The sequence below is a fragment of the Onychomys torridus genome, chromosome 2 (genome assembly GCF_903995425.1).
Source record: "Onychomys torridus chromosome 2, mOncTor1.1, whole genome shotgun sequence".
NCBI classification, from domain to species: domain Eukaryota; kingdom Metazoa; phylum Chordata; class Mammalia; order Rodentia; family Cricetidae; genus Onychomys; species Onychomys torridus.
Window position 1 is genome coordinate 68,860,152 of NC_050444.1, and position 19,159 is coordinate 68,879,310.

At 39.7% G+C, this 19,159-nt stretch overlaps 1 protein-coding gene across 2 annotated transcripts in view; it reads left to right on the forward strand.

Annotated features, from left to right (window-relative positions):
* Stx17 (syntaxin 17) overlaps window positions 1–19,159 on the forward strand; it is a 52,127-nt gene that overhangs the window by 3,421 nt on the left and 29,547 nt on the right. For both annotated transcript variants that reach the window (XM_036179810.1, XM_036179811.1), the window contains exons 2-3: window positions 3,873–4,034; window positions 14,462–14,527. In XM_036179810.1, coding sequence (XP_036035703.1) covers window positions 3,912–4,034; window positions 14,462–14,527 — 189 coding nt within the window. In that variant the 5' untranslated portion in view covers window positions 3,873–3,911. The remainder of the gene's footprint in view (window positions 1–3,872; window positions 4,035–14,461; window positions 14,528–19,159) is intronic.

A 19,159-nucleotide genomic window follows, 5' to 3' on the forward strand; every position in this document is an offset into this window, starting at 1 on the left:
TTTAATCATGTAACATGCTCCAACTTTATGAGTAAAGAAATAAAAAGTGCTGGGATGTACTTTCAGTCAGTATGGAAACACTGTACACCACACTCTGGCACTGAGCTGGGATCTTCCTAAATGGATGACAAATGTGAACTATTCCATGATGTGATTGATGCTAGACAGTAGTTTGTTGTGATGACATTGTGCCTGCAACCATTTGAATGTTGTGCTCTCAGATATAATATGTAACTATATATTACAATTTTGTAAAAGTAGAAAATGACAGAGGAAAAATCTTAAATTCTAGTTAGAAGGCGCCTGGACTTCTGCAGAAAAGTCTCCTAAGATAACATTTCCCACTGATCAGACCGTTGGTTAGCATATGGAGAAGTACTTCTGGTGGTATGTAAGCCATAAAAGCCTTTTATGGCACATTTGGCAACGTCTAGATTTTTAAAGCTTAGAAGTGTGTCTGCTTAATATTTCTATTTTTAGCTGTCTGTGTTAAATAATCATGGGTGGTAGTATAGATTAATGTATGAGAAAGTAATCACAATTTGCTTATTAATAGTGGAAAATTGAAATCAACTTAAATAGCCTACAGTGGATGATTAGATTATGGAACATTCACAATTTAATCCTATGCTACTAAAAGTAAATATGCAGTAGAAATATTTACATGGTAACATTTTCCATATACTTGATCATGTTATTTCAAATAAATCCAACATTTCATTCATCCATTGAGTCCAGTAATAGGTTACTATGTTTATTCTATCCTTTTCTTTATTGTTAAAATATGTTTTTTTTATACTCCTTTGCAGTGTTTTGAGGGGGAGAAGGGTGAATTCAATAAATGTTTATTGACCACATTACCTACCAAATACCTTAACAGACTCTCGGGATCCTGAGGTGTATCACAAAGAAATGTTCATGTGCGCGCGTGTGCGCACACACACCCACATTTTCTCTGTCTCTCTCATCTCCCCCTTTTCCTCCCTCTCCTTTTAGTAGTTCTTTTAATGAGCAGTTTATTAAATTCAGTCTTGCATGTAAGAAAATAATTATTTTGACTTTACCATAAATGATAATTTGCCTGGGTATGTAACAACTCCCTAGTACTTTGAAGACATTCCTATCTTTTGATATATTGCTTTGATGAAAAGTTGGCTGCATTTGTTGTTTTCGTTTATCTGTTATCTCTAGTTTGCTTTTTAAGATTTTTTTTTCCCTTTGTCCTTGATGCTGTGCAGTTTCCTATCACGTGCTTAGGTGAGTTTGTTTTTATTTACACTAGCAGAGCTATGTGCCTTTTCAACTTGAATCCTCTGCCTCAATTCTCAGAATGTTTCCTTTGAATAATTTCTGTTGGTTGTTTTCTGTATTCTTTTCTATTTGTTACTCAGCTTGTGAATTTATGTTCTTTATCTCCTCATTTATATTCTTCACCTTTTCATCTTCCAAGTTCTGATAGTTTCCATTCACTAATCCTCTCTCTTCAGTTTAGAGTCTTTTTTTTTTCTTACTTGCCTTATGCTCCAATTGGCCTGTTAACTCTTTTGTAACAAGAATCCACTCCTTCTTTTGAACAGACTTTGAAAAGTCTGTTTCTTCATTTATGTCTTTGTATATTTAAGAATAGACTTGACATTTCTTTGCCTTTTTGATCACTTTCTCATTCCTAGGCCCTGTGTTATTTTTCTGGTTTTGTTTGTTTGTTTGTTTTTCTTGAGTCTATCTCTTTTCACACTCTACTTCTCCATGTGTCTCTAGTTCCTGTCTGCTCTGGGGTACAGTTTTTTGTTTATTTATTTATTTTTTTAAGATTTATTTATTATGAATACAGTGTTTTGTTTGCATGTATCCCTGAAGGCCAGAAGAGGGTGCTAGATCTTGTTACAGATGGTTGTGAGCCACCATATGGTGCTGGGAATTGAACTCAGGACCTCTGGAAGAACAGCCAGTGTTCTTAACCTCTGAGCCATCTCTCCAGCCCCAGTTTTAACTCTTTTCTTAGTGCCTGCACATTTTCCTTGGGAGTTTGTATTAGGCATAAAAACCAAGTTCTTAGCTATGGGTAGTGGAAGTCATTTTTATAGCCTTTGATTCAAGATTTTCAACTGTGGAAGAAAGGAGAAAAACAGAACTTGTTTAAAGCAGTTCTTAACGTTTGGGGGCATTAGATCTCTTTGAGAATCTGAAAACAGTGATCTTAAAGAGTCAGGGTCTCACAGAATCAATATGTGAATGGGTATGAGACCTGGATTAGGAAGCCATTAACCCAACAGGATTATATGTTCAACTTTATTATCGTTGGGCTATGGCCTAAAGAGGTGTGGCATCAAGGCATGATATATGTGGTTAGTGTTCAAGCTTGGCTGAGCATTTATGTAAAATTTGTTAGAAGTTCAAATTTATAAAATTGATATAAGTAAAATTTGTTAAAGCCAGTATGCGGTTCCAGAGCATGCTCACTTCCAGCTCCTACCTCTCCTGTCTTGTCCCCAAAAGCATATGCTGGGACTTTTTATATGGCTATAGAATCCTGGTGACACAGGACCATATATCTGCAGGGAATCTGGTTCTTTAAAAAAAAAAAAAAAAAACCTTAAGTACGTTTATTTATTTGTGTATGTCATTTGTGTGCTACAGTGTGCATGTGGAGGTCAGAGGGAGTCCATTCTCTCCCATGGAGGACCTGGGCATTGAACTCAGGTTGTATCTTGGCAGCAAGTACCTTTACCCACTGAGCTGTCTTCTGGCCTTATAAATATGCCTCTTATTGGAGTTCTGTTGCCGGTCATTTAGCAGACATTGCTAATTACCTTATTGAAAAAGGAAGAGATGAGGGCCTTCAATGAAAGAGTTCTGTACTCTGCAGTGTACTTGAATTATATTACATTACATTATGATGACATTGGAAGTGGAGTTTGATATAAGTAGAAACATTGAGTGAAAATTTTCCTTGCAGTTTTGCTATTTGGCAGTTCTTTTGAAAGATGGCTATTGAGTATCCAAAGTATATTAGGAAGTCCTCGTTTTTAGTGGTGTTTACATGCATACTTAACATTGCAAAAGACCCTAGGAGAGAGCCATCATAATGTGAAGAATAGGTACTAAGGTTGAGCAGGTCATTGATAGTTTTATTTTATTCTGTTCACTTTTGTATTTTCTTTAAACTTTTTGATTGCACTTTTATTTAGAGTGTGTGTGCCCATGTGGACACATGAACCATATTAGTTAGAGAAGTCAATTCTTTCCCTCTACTGGGTGGGTCCCAAGTATTTTGAACTCAGGTCTTCAGACTTGGTGGTAAGCTCTTTTACCCACTGAGCCGTCTCATGGGCCCCCACTTATATGTTCTGAACATTCTAGAGGAGCTTGGTAGGTAAAGGCAGGAGGATCGGGGTTTCTAGACCAGCCTAGAGTTACATAGTTCCTATCCTGCCTGTGCTATGAAAATAAAACAGTTTGAAAAGTATTTGAGAATGACTAGATACTACTTTAATAAAAATAATATTTTAATATACATCATTTCATAGAAAAACCAAGCCATTCAAGTTCAATTTTGGGTTTAGTATATATTTGGAGTAACATATTTGTTGATTTTTTTTATTTAAAAAATTTTTATATGAATGTTTGCCTGAATGTATGTCTGTGTGCCTTGTATACAGTGCCAGAGGGGGCCAGAAAATGGTATCAGAACTGGGACTTGAGTTACAGGTGGTAACAGGTGAGCCATCATGTGGGTGCTGGGAACCAAACCCAGGTTCTCTGGAAGAGCAGCCAGTGCTTTTAACTGATGAGCTGTCTCTCCAGCCCTGTATTCCTTATTTCTAAAAAGAACGGAACCTGTTGTAAGAGCATCCTTAAACGTTCCTTTTTAGGTGTTTCTGCATGAGAGAAGAGGCGCAATAGGCTTTAGGATGTCTGAAGATGAAGAAAAGGTGAAGTTACGCCGCCTTGAACCAGCGATCCAGAAATTCACAAAGATAGTGATCCCGACAGACCTGGAGAGGTTAAGAAAACACCAGATAAACATTGAGAAGGTGAGGCTCATTTCCACTGCAGAAGCGGGTACCTGCATGGATTCTTACTTGCCGTCTGTGGTTTCAGCTGAGCAGAGAACCTGAGACTTCCTAAGACACCCCCACTTCACTGATGCAGCAGCATTCACTTTTTAATCTGGTCTCGTGTCCACAAATGTAATGCTCATATATGCCCTTTACTATGTCGAGGAAGGGCAATAGGAGTAGAGTTTATTCCTTTTTAATTTACATGTGGAGGTTCTAGGTAGTTAGTAATTAAATTCAGACTTGGATAGTGCCCATAATGGGAAGGTGGGAGCTGTGGCTGACGGTGCTGCCTTAATCTCATTCACCCCATGGCAAGTGTTTTGAACTTGCGCCTATCAGTAGCTTCTGTTCTCCTCATGTAAAGGTGTAAATAATTGTGTGATGAGAGGGAATTTCCTTTCTTCACTGCTTCTCTTTGACAAAGGCCCCGGATTGAGAAGTATTGCCAAGGAGGATTGGGGAAGCAGGCAGAGGGTAGATGAGCTGCTCAGAGACCATCAGAGACCCTGCCACAGACAGGTTGTGATGTGGGGCCTGTGGCAATTACAGCAGCCTCAGGTTTACTGAGAACTGAGCCCTGACTTGGGAAGGTGGGTCGTCTTCTGCTTTAAGCATTTAAGCATCTACTTCTCTTTTTAATTTTAGGATTAGGGTGGACTCTGTAGTCAATAAGCCTTTCAATATAAGCTCTATTCACTAAAAATACCAATTTGTTTTCTCCTACCAATTTTTCTACTATTTAAGTGCTTTTGAAAAAAACACAGAAACTGATTTCTAAGATGTCTGCAATGGAAATTTCTTTGAGGGCTTTTTTAGAATTCAGGATTAATTTTTTTTCATCCCTTAATTCCTCTTCTTTACATATAAGACATAAATAAGTGAGAGCTATCGCCTGTAAGGATGCAGAAGGAATTGTCTGGTAAACTAGTTATCTTGAAATGGAAGCATGGAGAAACATATCAAGAGGTTGGGGATTTAGCTCAGTGGTAGAGTGCTTCGCAAGGCCCTGGGTTCATTCCTCAGCTCTGGAAAGAGAGAGAGAGAGAGAGAGAGAGAGAGAGAGAGAGAGAGAGAGAGAGAGAGAGATATCAAATCTTCTACCTAGAGTTGAGCAATGCAAAGTAAACAGTTCTATTTCTATATTGTTACAGCATTAAAAATGTGTAAAAGATTTGATAAGATGTACTTCAAAGCCCTGAGCTATACCAATTTCTCCATTACAAAGATGATAAGAATTAGGTAGATGAATTGATTCTGAAAGGTAGAAGCAAGAGGTCTGTGGACTATTAAAGCCATTTCCCCCTTATTGTCCTACTTTACCTTTGAGATTGAACATGTCTGTCTTATTTTGTGTGAAAATGCCTGCTCTCATTGCTCTTCAAGCCTCTCTACATGTGTGTGCAGTCCTATCAGTGGGAAGTGAGACCCCTGCAGCAGGGTGGGGGAAAGGAATGGGTCCGTTACTGATTGGATTAGTTGTGCCAGGTGTCGTAAGAGAATTATCTTGGAGTTACTGCCATTGATTCTGCTCTGCCTGAACATGTTTCTTTAGCATTTTTACTTATTATAAAACCTTCAGACATTATCAGATAATTATAATGGACAAACAGATGATAATATCTAAAGCTAAGAAGGCAAACTCATATTGACTTATGCTTTTAAAAATTATACTTGAACATTTCACTGTCTGTAGGGTTTCTAGATTAATTATGAAAATACCTCTTTGTCTGTACAGGATTGACTAGCATATTTTGATGGCTAGGCTGTGACATGTAAACATATTTAAAGACTGTAGAGCTCACTCTGTGCAGGACAGTTAACTAAAGTTAGGCTCCAGGTGTCTTACAGTGCCTCACTTTCAAAAAGGCATATTCTTCTCGAGGAAAAGGTGTAGAAAGATACAATATTTATTATTCTGACCATCAGTCATCAATATGAATTTAAAAGAAAAAGGCCAGACTAGAGGGAAATTGAAGGCAAGCCTTTAGCAGCGTGATTCTTCAGCAGTGAGAACAAAGAGAGCAGTGTGCTGTGGACACCTGGGCCATATTCCGTAGGCTTCAGCTGTGCACTCTTACACATGAGGATGGTTGTGAACACGTGATCCTGAAGTTTGAAGCCTTAGCATTCAGCTTTCTTAGCCACTGTGTCATAGGTATAGCACAGTAAATAAGTAGGAACTACAAGATAGCCAACTTGGAACACAATTTTCTTTGTTTCATTTTGTTGGGGTCTAAGAAGAAGCTTACTGTGAGGGATGTACACACTGGATTTATATGAATTATTGTATGGCTAAGAAGCAGGTGAGAAACCCCCAAATGGCTTATCAGATAAGGTGGAGCTTGTTTGTCTTAGTGTTTCCCCATCTCATCTCTCAGGGTAATGGAAGCCGTCCATTACCTGCAGGCATGCTCCCTCCTACCCAGCTTCATTTTCCTCCTAATGATCTTGTTAGCCTTTTCCATTTTGAAGGTGAACTCCTCAGTAAAGAAGGAAGGCCCTCAGTATGGCCCTGAGTAATTTTACTTTCTGTCTTACACCTGTTAATGACATTCACCCCATCATTTGCCTCCATTCAAGCTTTGTTCTTTGTTCAAATACCAGCTCTAATACTTCCTGTGAAGTGTGCTCTGATTGATGTCATCACCTTATATTTAAACATGTTATCTTGACATAACCCTGTGAAGTAGACCTTAACATTTACAGATTGAACATCCATGTTTTAACCCCAGTATACCTGATGGAGTTATTTTATTAGAGGTGATGCTGTAGCAGGGATGAAGTGGGGTTTGCAGGGAGCTAAAAGGGGTGGGTATACAATACATTATGTGACCATCTCTCTGACCTAAGAGAGGAAAGTGAGCAAGGAAGATGACAGGCTCACTATCACTCGGAGCTGCTCCAGGCTGCTTGGGTACACCTTCTCATCTTTGCCTTTGTTAGGCTTGGAGCCCAGGCTCCCCAGCTTCTCTGGTTGGCCCCCGCAGAGAGGGCTACCTTCTGTGGTCACGGGGCAGGGCAGTTGCTTGAGCATGTGGGGAGGTGATGTGATAACTACGTGTGGCTTATGTAAGCCTCACACTAGTCCTGCTCTTCTCCCCACCACACTTTTTAACTGGTCTTCTGCACCTAGTGTTTCTGAACATCTAGCCTGCCTGTGCCTCCGTGCCTCTCTCCCATCTAGGCACTTCTACAGGCCCAGACTGTAGCTCTCTCTGATCTGCTGTACCCACTGCAATGTGTCTGTAGTCTTCCCAGCTTCCAAAGTCTGGTTAAAAGTTGTCTGTTGGTGTCTTCTGTTGTGTTCCTATTGCTCTTGTGAATTTTCACCTCTTAACATTATTTATTTTCCTTTTGTGGGATTTTGGAAAAGAGCAGAAATGAATATTTGTGTTCAATCTGCCAGGCTTAGTGAGAAATAAGATTATTTTTTATAGGAAATAAATATTAGCTTTCCTTAAGTATTTATTAGTGTTTTGTATTTGCTGTTTCTTAGATTGTTAGCCTTGAATGATATGTAAAAATAGATTTTCAATTCTCAAGAAGTTTGCAGTTCACTTAAGGAAGCAAGATAGAAAATAATCCAAGAATGATCAGAGGCAGCATATGACTATGTGCAAAATGTGTGACATGGACTAGACAGACAGTTTGCAGCTTGAACCTAGCAGTACCAAATGAAAGAAGCAGGCTGACTTAGTACTTATGTATTTGTTCATATTTGTTTGTTTGTTAATTTGTTATTACAATATAGCCCTCCTCCCCATCCTGGGACTATCTCCTTTATCAAACTCAGATGATGGTGAGTGATACTGGGTCTGATGAATGTGCTGATTCAGCTCTTGCCCGTGTTTGGTTATCAAGAAGCAATAGGCACATCTTGGCCAGTAAGCCTTGACCAAAAGCCTGGTAGGAATTTGGACCTCTAGAAATAGTTTCCTACTTTAAAAAAGATACTGTTGGGTGGTGATGGCACACGCCTTTAGTCCCAGCACTCGGGAGGCAGAGGCAGGTGGATCTCTGTGAGTTCAAGGCCAGCCTGGTCTACAAAGTGAGTTCCAGGAAAGGCGCAAAGCTACACAGAGAAACCCTGTCTCGAAAAACAAAAAAAACAAAAAACAAAAAACAAAAAAAAAAGATACACATGTAAGCGAACAGACCCCTTTCTTCTAGTGGTCTGGTTATGTCTTCCTATTGTATCTGGAACTCTAGCCAGCCCTACTGCATTCGGAGACAATCTGAGGACTTTGTTGAAAGTGTGGAAGGTAGAACCTGGCACTTGATAACCTTGTAAGTGCCTATATTGAACCACCTGGGATGATTGCCACACTCCTGGCTGATTTCTGTGTGAGGTAGGGAGTGTGTTTGTTGTTGGAACCACTTTAAAGTTTGTGTTTCTGTATTTAGCAACTGGAAGCATGATGCTGTGGTTCTGCCTTAATTCACTTGCCTGTCCTGCTGTGTGGATAGACAAATACCATTCCCGCAGAAGCCTACTCCTTAGAGATGCTTGCCAGTGGCCCAAACTTAACTACAAGTTTAAAGGTTGCTTCTAGAGGTTTTCACATATATTACGTCACCCTGCTTTTTACCCCTCTCACCAAATGTTTGGGATAATAGCTTTTCACAGTATATCCTAATTTCATACAAAATTGAATACTAAGCAGTAGCAAACTTAATTATTTTATTCTTTTTCTTTTTATTATTTAAGAAATTTTTTAAGCTGGGCGGTGGTGGTGCACGCCTTTAATCCCAGCACTCAGGAGGCAGAGGCAGGCGGATATCTGTTAGTTCGAGGCCAGCCTGGTCTATAAAGTGAGTTCCAGGAAAGGTGCAAAGTTACACAGAGAAACCCTGTCTCGAAAAACCAAAAGAAAGGAAAAAAAAAAAAAAAAAAGAAATTTTTAAATTAATTTAACATACCAACCACAAATCCCTCTCTCATCCCTCTTCCTGCAACTCCCCCCTGTCCTTTCCCACCTCATCCCCCTCCCCCATCCGCAAAAGGGTAAGGCCTCCCATGGGGAGTCAGAAAAGCCTGGTACATTCAGTTGAGGCAGGACCAAGCCCCTCCTCCCCCACATTAAGGCCAATCAAGGCATCCCACCATAGGTAATGGGCTCCAAAAAGCCAGCTCATGCATCAGGGGACAGATCCAGCTCAGGCACCCTCTCCACTATTGCTAGTAGTCTAAACTGGGGTCATCCTTGTGGATTCCTGGGAATTTCCCTTGCATCAGGTTTCTCCCTAACCCATAATGTCTCCCTCTATCAAGATATCTCTTTCATTGCTCTCCTACTCTGTCCTTCCCCCAGCTTGACCATCCCATCTTCTCCCATCTTCTCCCCTCTATTGCCCCTGCTTGCCCCTAGTTTACTCGTGGAGATCTCATCTGTTTCCCCTTCCCAAGGCGATGCATGTGTCCCTCTTAGATCCTCCTTGTTAGCTAGCTTCTCTGGAGCTGTGGGTTGTAGTCTGGTTGTTCTTTGCTTTACATCTAGTATCCACTTATGAGTGAGTACATACTATGTTTGTCTTTCTGAGTCTGGGTTACTTCACTTAGGATTGTATTTTCTAGTTCCATCCATTTGCCTGCAAATTTCATGATGTTATTGTTTTTTTACAGCTGAGTAATACTTCATTGTGTAGATGTACCACATATTCTTTATCCATTCTTCAGTTGAGGGTCATCTAGGTTGTTTCCAGGTTATAGCTATTATGAATAATGCTGCTATGAACATAGTTGAGCAAGTGTTCTTGTGGTATGATTGAGCATGCCTTGGATATATGCCCAAGAATGGTGTCATTGTGTCTTGAGGTAGATTGATTCCCAATTTTCTGAGAAGTTGCATACTGATTTCCACAGTGGCTGTACAAGTTTGCACTCCCACCAACAGTAGAGGAGTGTTCCCCTAACTCACTTCCTCTCCAACATAAGCTGTCCTCAGTGTTTTTAATCTTAGCCATTCTGACAGGTGTAAGATGGTATCTCAGAGTTGTATTGATTTGCATTTCCCTGATGACTAAGCATGTTGAGCAATTCCTTAAGTGTCTTTTGGCCATTTGAGATTCTTATGTTGAGAATTCTCTCTTTATTTTTCTTATAACTCACTTTAATAAGAGATAATGCCATTGAGACAGTAATCTCTTCAGTAGCCTCTTTGCTAAGTGGACAAATAATGACAGTAGTAGCCAAGGCTGCTGCTTTCCTTTGTTGAGAGTTATGTTACAAGTTTTTGTATGTTATAGTACTTAGTCGTGCAGTAGCTTTAAGGTCAAGTGTTGTTGTTTGTTTTGTTTTTAGGGTGTTTTTTCAGAGCTATTAATTTATTTATGTGTGTGTGGACATACATGACACAAGGGGATGTGGAGGTCAGAGGACAACCTTCGGAATCATTTCTCTTCCTTCTGTGGTGTGGCTCCTAGGGATTAAACTCAGGTCTTGGGCTTAGGGGCAAGCACCTTTACCTGCTCAGCCATCTCACCAGCCCTTGTTTTGCTCTTTGAGACAAGGTCTCACTGTGTAGCCCCAGCTGGCCTTGACACTTGACCTTCCTTTCCTAGCTTCCCAGGCCTGCACATCACACTTTACTCTTCGTTACTTTGTAGAGGGAGAGAGGTTGCTATGTTAGTACATGTGTCTAACTTAGATGTTCTTGAGAGTGTGCTTCTAACAGATGCATGGAATGAATGAATGCAGAGCCTAACCCTGTCCTCTCGGGATACCACTTCTTCCTGCTCACTTCGTAACTCCTGTGACCTGGTGGCCACGGAGCCAGGTGTGCTGTTCCGGCTTCTCTCGTCAGCTCCAGTGCAGAGCCTCATATGTGCATTATTGGGTTCTCACCAAGTGCAGCTGCGGTCCTTCAGCTGGGTTAACCCTTCTTTGTTTATGTCACCTGTGAATCTGACAGTTGAAGTCATCAGTGAGAATGCCGGACAGAAAGGACAGGGCCTCCAGCTCCAGAAGTTCTCACATGCCATCTCTCTACTAATCTAGTAAAGACTTCCCCCAAGATTTACATTAATATTTATAGCCCAAGTCTTTTAGATATATATTTTTTTTATGAAAATTAGGTCAGTATTTGCAAATATTAGGAATTTTTCCAGTTCCTCATAAATAAACAGAAGTGTTTGCAAGGTTTCTTGGTTCACTCAGATATCATTTTCTTGTGCCTGTTGACTTGAACTCATTTCAAGTGAGTAGGCTCACTCTTTCTTCGTTTTCTTTCTTTTCTTTTCTTTAGGGGAAAGTGGTTAGATTTGCCGATGATAGGACATAGAGCCTCCTAAATGCTAGGCAAGCTCTGTACCTCTGTGCTGTATCCCTAAATCTGTTGCTTTTGTTGTTGAGATGGTGTCTCCATATGTTACCCAAACTGTTCCTGAACTTTTGGCTCAGGTAATCCTCCTGTCTCAGCTACCTGGTTAGCTGAGATTGCAGGCATGCTCCATCATAGCCAACTTAATTTCCGCCTAATGATCTTGTCAGTGCTTTTCTACTTTGAAGGTGAATTCTTCAGTAAAGAAGTGGGGACGAAGGCACTGAACAGCTCTGCTTTCTGTCTTACATCTGTTAATGACATGCGCTTCACTGTCTGCTGCCAATCAAGCTTGGGGTTTGGTTTAGACCCCAGCTCAGGTACTTCCAGGTGCTCTGACTGATGCCATCACCTCAGATAGCAATGCCCCATCTTAACACAGCACTGTGGAGGAGACCTTAACCTTTACAGACTTAACATACATGTTTTACTGTTTGGAACAAAGCTGCAAATGTCTGCATTTCCAGACATTTATGATGGTGGAATTATAATTGCATAAGATCATAATAAGGAGAGAGAAATTAAGTGATGGGACTGGAGAGATAGCTCAGTAAATAAAGTGTTTGTCAAACAAGCACAAAGACCAGAGTTTGGGTCCCCAGTAGCCACATAAAAGTTAAGCAGGTGTGGTGGTCTGCTTGTAATCTTAGAACTTGTGGAGGCAGAGATGTGACTTCTAGGAGTTTAGTTAGGGTTTCTATTGCTGTGTAAAGACTATTACCAAAAGCAAGTGGGAGGAAAGGGCTTGCTTTATCTTATACTTCTAGGTCACAGTCCATTGTAGATGAACAGTCTTATTAAATAAGAAACACAGAGCCAAATGCAGAGTTAATAGCCCAAGAGGTCAGAGCAGTAGCTAAGAGCTAAAAATCCTTACCCTTCACTGCTGCTGCTGTCCTTTCCCACAGCAAGAGAGCTAGCTACTTCCTGTGTGTCTGCCCTTTTTATTGACTTTCTGTGTAGTTGGAACCTTCTCATTGGTTGTAACCCCAACCACTGAGGAGGTTGGGGCAGGAACTCAAGCAGGCAGGTTCTGAAGCAGAGGCCAAGGAAGAATGCTGCTTACCGGCTGACTCGACCTGCTTTCTTAAATACTTCCAGGACCCCAGCCCAGAGGGAGCAGCACCTGCAATGGGCAAGCTCCCCACATCAGTCACTAGTTATGAAAATGCTCTATAGTTGCCTGAAGCCTGACCTTATGGTCATATGGAGGCTTTTTGCTTTCATTTGAGATCCCTTCTGTCAGATGACTCCAGCTGGTGTCACACTGACCTAAAAACTAACCAGCACACCAGGACAAGCTGGCTAGGTAGACTAGTTAAGTCAGCAAGCTCCAGGTTCAGCTAGAGACCCTGCCTTAGTAAGTAAAGTGGAGAATAACTGAGGTATACACCCGAACCAGAACAATAACTGATGTTAATATCTAGCCTCTACACACTCGTGCACATACATTCACACCTCCTGACGTGCACTCACACAAGGTAAGCACATATGTACAACATACATACACACAAACATATATATGAAAAACATCCTATGCACAAGGTGAATGCTCAAAAGTGGAGGATGTAATTAGTGAGTTAGCCTACCCAGGCCTTCGGCATAGGCACTGCCCATCAATAATTTCTAGTATATTAGATTGAGAACATTCCTGTTGTCCTTATGTTTGTTCCTGTCTTTGTATTTTTAATATTTGGTAGTCAAGGTGAGGCAGTTACCCTTATCTGTACTCTGGAGTAGATGTTATCCTCATTATGTAAGTAATCCTCACTTTATGGCCCTTAGCCACTGGTGCGTCTGCTAATGCTGTGTAGCTTTTCTACAGATGATGTAGTATTTTCTGTGTCATCAGTCATGGCAGCTATGAAGACAGTTTTCTTTCTTTCTGATCTTTCTCCACCTGTCCCCCTCTCCCTCCTCCTCCTCTGCAGCTCTCTCCCTGCCTCCTTTCCTCCCTTCATTCCTTCCTTTCTCTTTTTTTTACCCTAGCATACTGACTAGAGTTTTTAGTGTGTCAGATCTTCACCTTCTTTCCAGTCTTAGAGAAGTGTCCTTCTACACTAAGTATGATGTAATCTGTGTGGATTACTTTTTAGCAGCTGCCTTATGGTTCAGAATATACATACTTATTGTGTGTGTGTGTGTGTGTGTGTGTGTGTGTGTGTGTGTGTGTGCGCGCGCGTGTGCAGGCACATGTGCCATGTAGGCATGTGGAGGTCAGAGGACAACTTGTGGGAGTTGGTCCTGGAGGTGGAACTCAGGTAGTTAGGCTTGGCACCCATCTGCTAAACCATCTTGCCAGCCTGAGTTAGAAATAATGAAAAGGTTGATATTTATCTGTGTACTTACCATTAGTCTCTACACGTGATTCCTTTGTGGAGAGTCAGTTCTGTCAGGTCCCATCAGCATTTCTCACAGTGTCTGTGTCAGCTGCTGTGTGTGTGTGTGTGTGTGTGTGTGTGTGTGTGTGTGTGTGTGTGTGCGTGCGCGCGCAGATGCTTCCCCTTCACTTCCCTGCTGGGGGCTGTAGTTGAGCTCTGTCTCCTCTCTGTGTCCTGCACAGTGTTCCATTGTCTGGCTGGTTTATCAGAGACTTCTGTCACTCTTGTCTCCCTTCCTCCGCAGTGCAAGCATCTTTTTCTTTCTGCTGCTTTTGGGATTTATTGCTTTTTAAAATTTTGATCTTAGTTTTTAACATTTAACATCACTATTAACAAACACAATTCTACATATGTAGTAAGGATGTGTAAGGAATGCTGTTCATCTTCCAGCTTCTTTTATATCCTCATTTACTATGTTTCCCTTCCCCAGAGAGTTTGTAGATAGACAAAAACAAATCTTTCTTTTGATTTAAAAAAAAAGTAATTTGGTCTGATACTATTTTGTGTTATTGTTTACTATCATTTCTAAATTTTTAAAGTGTAAAATTGAAAGCTTCAGAAAGTTAATTACCATTATAAAAATCACTGCTTTCCCTGCCTGTTATGTTTGAGTAGAGCAGCAAAGGTTTTGTGGTAACTGGACATGGTCTCATGATGGGAAACTCAGCACTTTCCCTATTTTTTCGTTTTTTTGGAATAGTATCAACGGTGCCGAATTTGGGACAAGTTGCATGAAGAGCACATCAATGCAGGACGCACTGTTCAGGTAAGGCTGCTGTGTGTGGCAAATCAGTAGAAAAAGACAGTCTTGAGAAAATTTTGCTAAAATAATTCAGGACGATATAAGCCTTTATCTAAAAAGCTCATTTCAAGATGTATGAGATGTGACAAGCGTAAGCAGAGTCCTTAGTGCACCCATGTTTGGGCTCCATCTCCTGAGGTCAGCTGTAGCATTCTGAGATGTTTAGGACTTGTAGGCTTTGAAGTAGGGGTTGCTCAGTTTACTAACTCCTAGCTGACCTCTTTTGTATATTTGTTACTGTTTTACCAGGAACTGCTGAGTCACATTTATGTTACCTAATTTTTCTTCAGGAATAATAGATTAACTTATATTTTCACAATTAATACATTGTCCAAAACCTTACAAAATTCACAGTATTTCACAAGTTGTATTAATTAATTGGTTGGTTGATATAATGCTACTTGTATTTTTAACCTTTTTTAAAAATTGCTTTGAAGGGTAAAAGTTTTTCGCTATGCCTTATGCAAATATTTCTTAATTGTTGTGTGTGTTCTTCATGTATGTTATATAGCTGTACTTGTAAGACAGCAACATCTATAATTTGAGAGTTATAGAATTCTACCTATGAAATGTATTATTCATATTTAGTTATTTACTTTTTAAAAGTTCTAATTATTTTAAACTAGCTTTTAAAAATAGTATTATATTGAGGGCCTGTGAGATGGTTCATCAGGTAGAGGCACTGGCCACCAAGCCTGACAGCCCAGGTTCTATTCCCAGGACCTACATGGTGGAAGTTGGCTCAGTAGGTAAAATGACCACTGTGTAAGTATGAAAACCTGAGTTCAGGTCCCCAGCACGTGTAAAAAGTCAGGTGTGGTGTGCATCTGTAACCTTAGTGAAGACAGGCAGATCTCTGGAGCCTGTTGTCCAGCCAGTCTAGATACTCAGTGAGCTCGAGATTCAGTGAGAAAATAAGGTAGAGAGGAATAGAGGAAGACACCCAACAGATGTTGACCTCTGCTCCACACAAAGGGTTACACATACATGTACAAATTGTATACACACTATTTTACTGTAAGGGTCAGAAAACTGACTCCCAGACTGTATCTGGCCTGACAGCTGTCTGTTCGTTTGTTTGTCTGTTTACTATTTTATATTACAAATGCAGAGTTGAGGGCTGGAGAGATGGCTCAGAGGTTAAGAGCACTGACTGCTCTTCCAGAGGTCCCGAGTTCAATTCCCAACAACCACATGGTGAGATCTGATGCCCTCTTCTGGTGCGCAGACATACATACAAACAGAACACTGTATACATAATAAATAAATAAATAAATCTTTAAAAAAAGACAAATGCAGAGTTGAATAGTTACAACAGAGATGATATGCTTGCAGCAGAGTCTAAGCTGTATACTACCTGGCCCTACAAAAGGGTTGCCAGTCATGTTTCACTGAATGGTGGAACTCAGATTGCAGGGCTCAGTGGTTAAAAACAAGCCTAAGAACCTGTGTGCAGTCCCCAGAACCCATATCAAAAGCTAGACACCGTAGCACATGTTCAGGATTTCAGCATCCTACAGCAAAATGGGAAGCAGAGACAGATGAATCCTCCAGAAGAGTCTGGGCTTGCTAGTCAGGGCTACAGAATTCAGTGTAGCAGTGAACAAGAGAGACCTTGCAAAACAGTGTAAGACAAGAACTGACACCAGAAGTTGTTCTTTACCTTACACACAAGCACATATGCACAAATTAAATATATTCCGCATATATTTAAATTAGTATAGCTGCAATATAGTGAAAATTGAGATTGGATGAAATGAATGCAAGATGTCCCTAGAAAAGGTTCCAGAAGTTCAAGGAATAGACATTAGTAGCTGCAAATAAGAAAACGGAGAAAAGCTGATTGGTTTGAGATTGAGATGGAAGTACCACTTGTTGGTATAAGATGGTACCTAGATTATAGGCCTAAGGAAGAGGTGGCACTTGGCTCTTCCCAGGTCCCATGGGCTTGTGCCATCAAGATTTAGTGTAGGTCCAGTGTTCCTGAGCATGTTAATGTTAATGAGATTATTATGACTTGGGCTTCTTACCATTTTGACTGTTTAATGTTTCACTAATAATCACATGATTTTATTGAGATATTGACTGTGTCAGAGAATTTGTGTACTGATTTTTAAAATCATGTTGACATTATTGTCCTCCATCTGGCATAAAAGATTTATGTGTGCCATTGAAGTAATGAGATCAAACTTGTTAGATTCACATGTTTCCTTACTTTATTCATTTCTGCTCTGGACTTAATTTATAGGCTTGTTCATGGCTAGTTTGTGATTAAAAAAACATTTATTTTGGAGAAACAAGTTACAGGTTTTCCAGATTTTTCAGAATTAGGTTTCTGTAAAACCTTCCTTTTTTCATTTTGATTTCATCTTTTGAGACAAAGGACTTCTTATGTGATCTAATTTTCCAACATTTTCTTTTATGTTTTATGCTTTTGGTATCTTGTTCAAGTAATTTTCTCCATACTTATATGATGATAAACAAGATTTTGTTTCAAGCTACTTCATTAATTTTATTTTTGAGACCCAATGTTATATAGCTCAGATTGGCCTTAAACAAATTATAGAGTTGAGGATGATCCCAAAATCTTGATCATCCTGTCTCTATCTGGATTCTGGATAGTGGGTATTTTTTTTTTTTAACATAAAAGAAACCAGAAGAGCAGAGACATTTAGTGCTTGTCTATAATACAGTTTTAAGAGGAATTTGAGAATCTTGGTGTTTGAAGTACTCAGTGGCAGTGTTAGGAATCCAGGTCTCAGTGCTCTAGTGGCTTAGTTAGATGCTGTGGGAGGCCAGCTCCCACCTTTTAAAGGGTTCCTATGAGGAGGAGAGAGGAATAAGAAATATTAGAAAGGATGGTAGGCCTAGCCGACAAGAGGAAAGAAACATAGGATAGCTTCGGGAGGACCGGATCAATACCCAACAGCCTCTTCTGTCTCTTATAAAGGGCTTTTTATAACAATGCCAAGGGGCAGGGCAAAAGACCTTTTCCTTGCTAGATCAAAGCCCATTGCACAGCCAAGTGCAGACCCTTCCACATACCTGGTAATCCCACACATGGTCAAGTCATCCCTTTATGCAGCCCTGCTGGGTAAAGCAAGCTCAGATCTCACTGAGAAACCTCTGTGGGTGGTTCTCAGTCTGTGGGTCATGACCCTTCCAAGGGGTTACCTAAAAACCATTTGCATATCATATTCATAACATTAGCAAATACATTAAGATTCATAACATTAGCAAATATATTAAGATTCATTATTATTATGTATTATATATAATATTATTAAGATACATTAAGATTCATAGCAGTCGCAAAATTACAGTTATGAAATAGCATTGAAAATAATCTAATGGTTGGGGGTCACCACAGCATGAGGAACTATATTAAGGGGTCACAGCATTAGGAAAGTTGAGAACTGCTGCCATATTGAGAATCAATTCCCATGTTTAGTCATATTTTCTTTATAATCTTTTACTGTTATCTCAAATGAATAGGCGTTGAAGTATGGCCCTTATCACATAATAGTAGATGCTCATTAAATACTTGAATAAGTGAACTGAGTCCCTTTTTCCCTTTGACGTTTTAGTGTCCTTGCCTGCTCCCCCAACCTCATGCTGAAAATTAACCCTAGAGTGACATGCAAGCTAGGCAAGTGATCTTCTGTGATCTCTTCCCTCAGTTGTCATTTTCAGTCTTTTTAATACTTGGTTATTAGTTTAAAATATATTTATACATTATTTTTAGTACTGGTTGATACTAAAACATGTGAAACATCATACTATCAGTAACCTTTATGAGGTAAACAGTGCAAATAAAGAATAGTCCAGATTTATTTTAATTATATAGTTATTACTCTGGAGCCCTTAGCAGCAAATCATACTATGTCTAGAATATGTTTGCTGTGGTATTTAAATGTTTACCAGTGGACTTGTGCTTGTGTTTGTAAAGAAATCTGATTAATTATTACGATACCAAATGTTTTCTGCTGTACACAATTTGCTCTCAAAATTGCATGTTGTAAAAACATATTAGGAATCCTAAATCAATATTTAATGAAGGCAAATATATGCATAGCCACTCATCTTTTAATCATCAAATACATAATTAGTTATTTTTTCAGAATTCTCAATTAACTTAGAGTAATTGCTTTTTACAATTATCATCCATATAGAGAAGTATATATTTGTCTATATCTTATGCTTTAGACAGGAATTTGGAGATATTTCTGAACAAAGTGGGAAAAGAGACTAGTTATTAAATTTAGTTATTAATCTGAATAAGTGAAGATATGTCCTTATTTGAAAGTTTGGGCATAGTTTACAGTTTATAAGTTTGTATCTTGCAAAATGTGTTAAATGCTGAGTTGATAAACTTACGTTTTTAAAGCTTGCTGCCCTTATGGTTCCATTGCTCTAAGTTGTGGATATTTCTGTAGACTTTTTATTATTGTTATTATAAGATGGGGTCTCCTGCACAAGCTGGCCTGGAGCTTTCTATGTGGGTGAGAATGACTACGAATTCCTGATCCTCCTGTCTCCACCTCTGAATACTGGGATTACAAGAACACTCACCACACTGGTTTAATGCCATTCTGG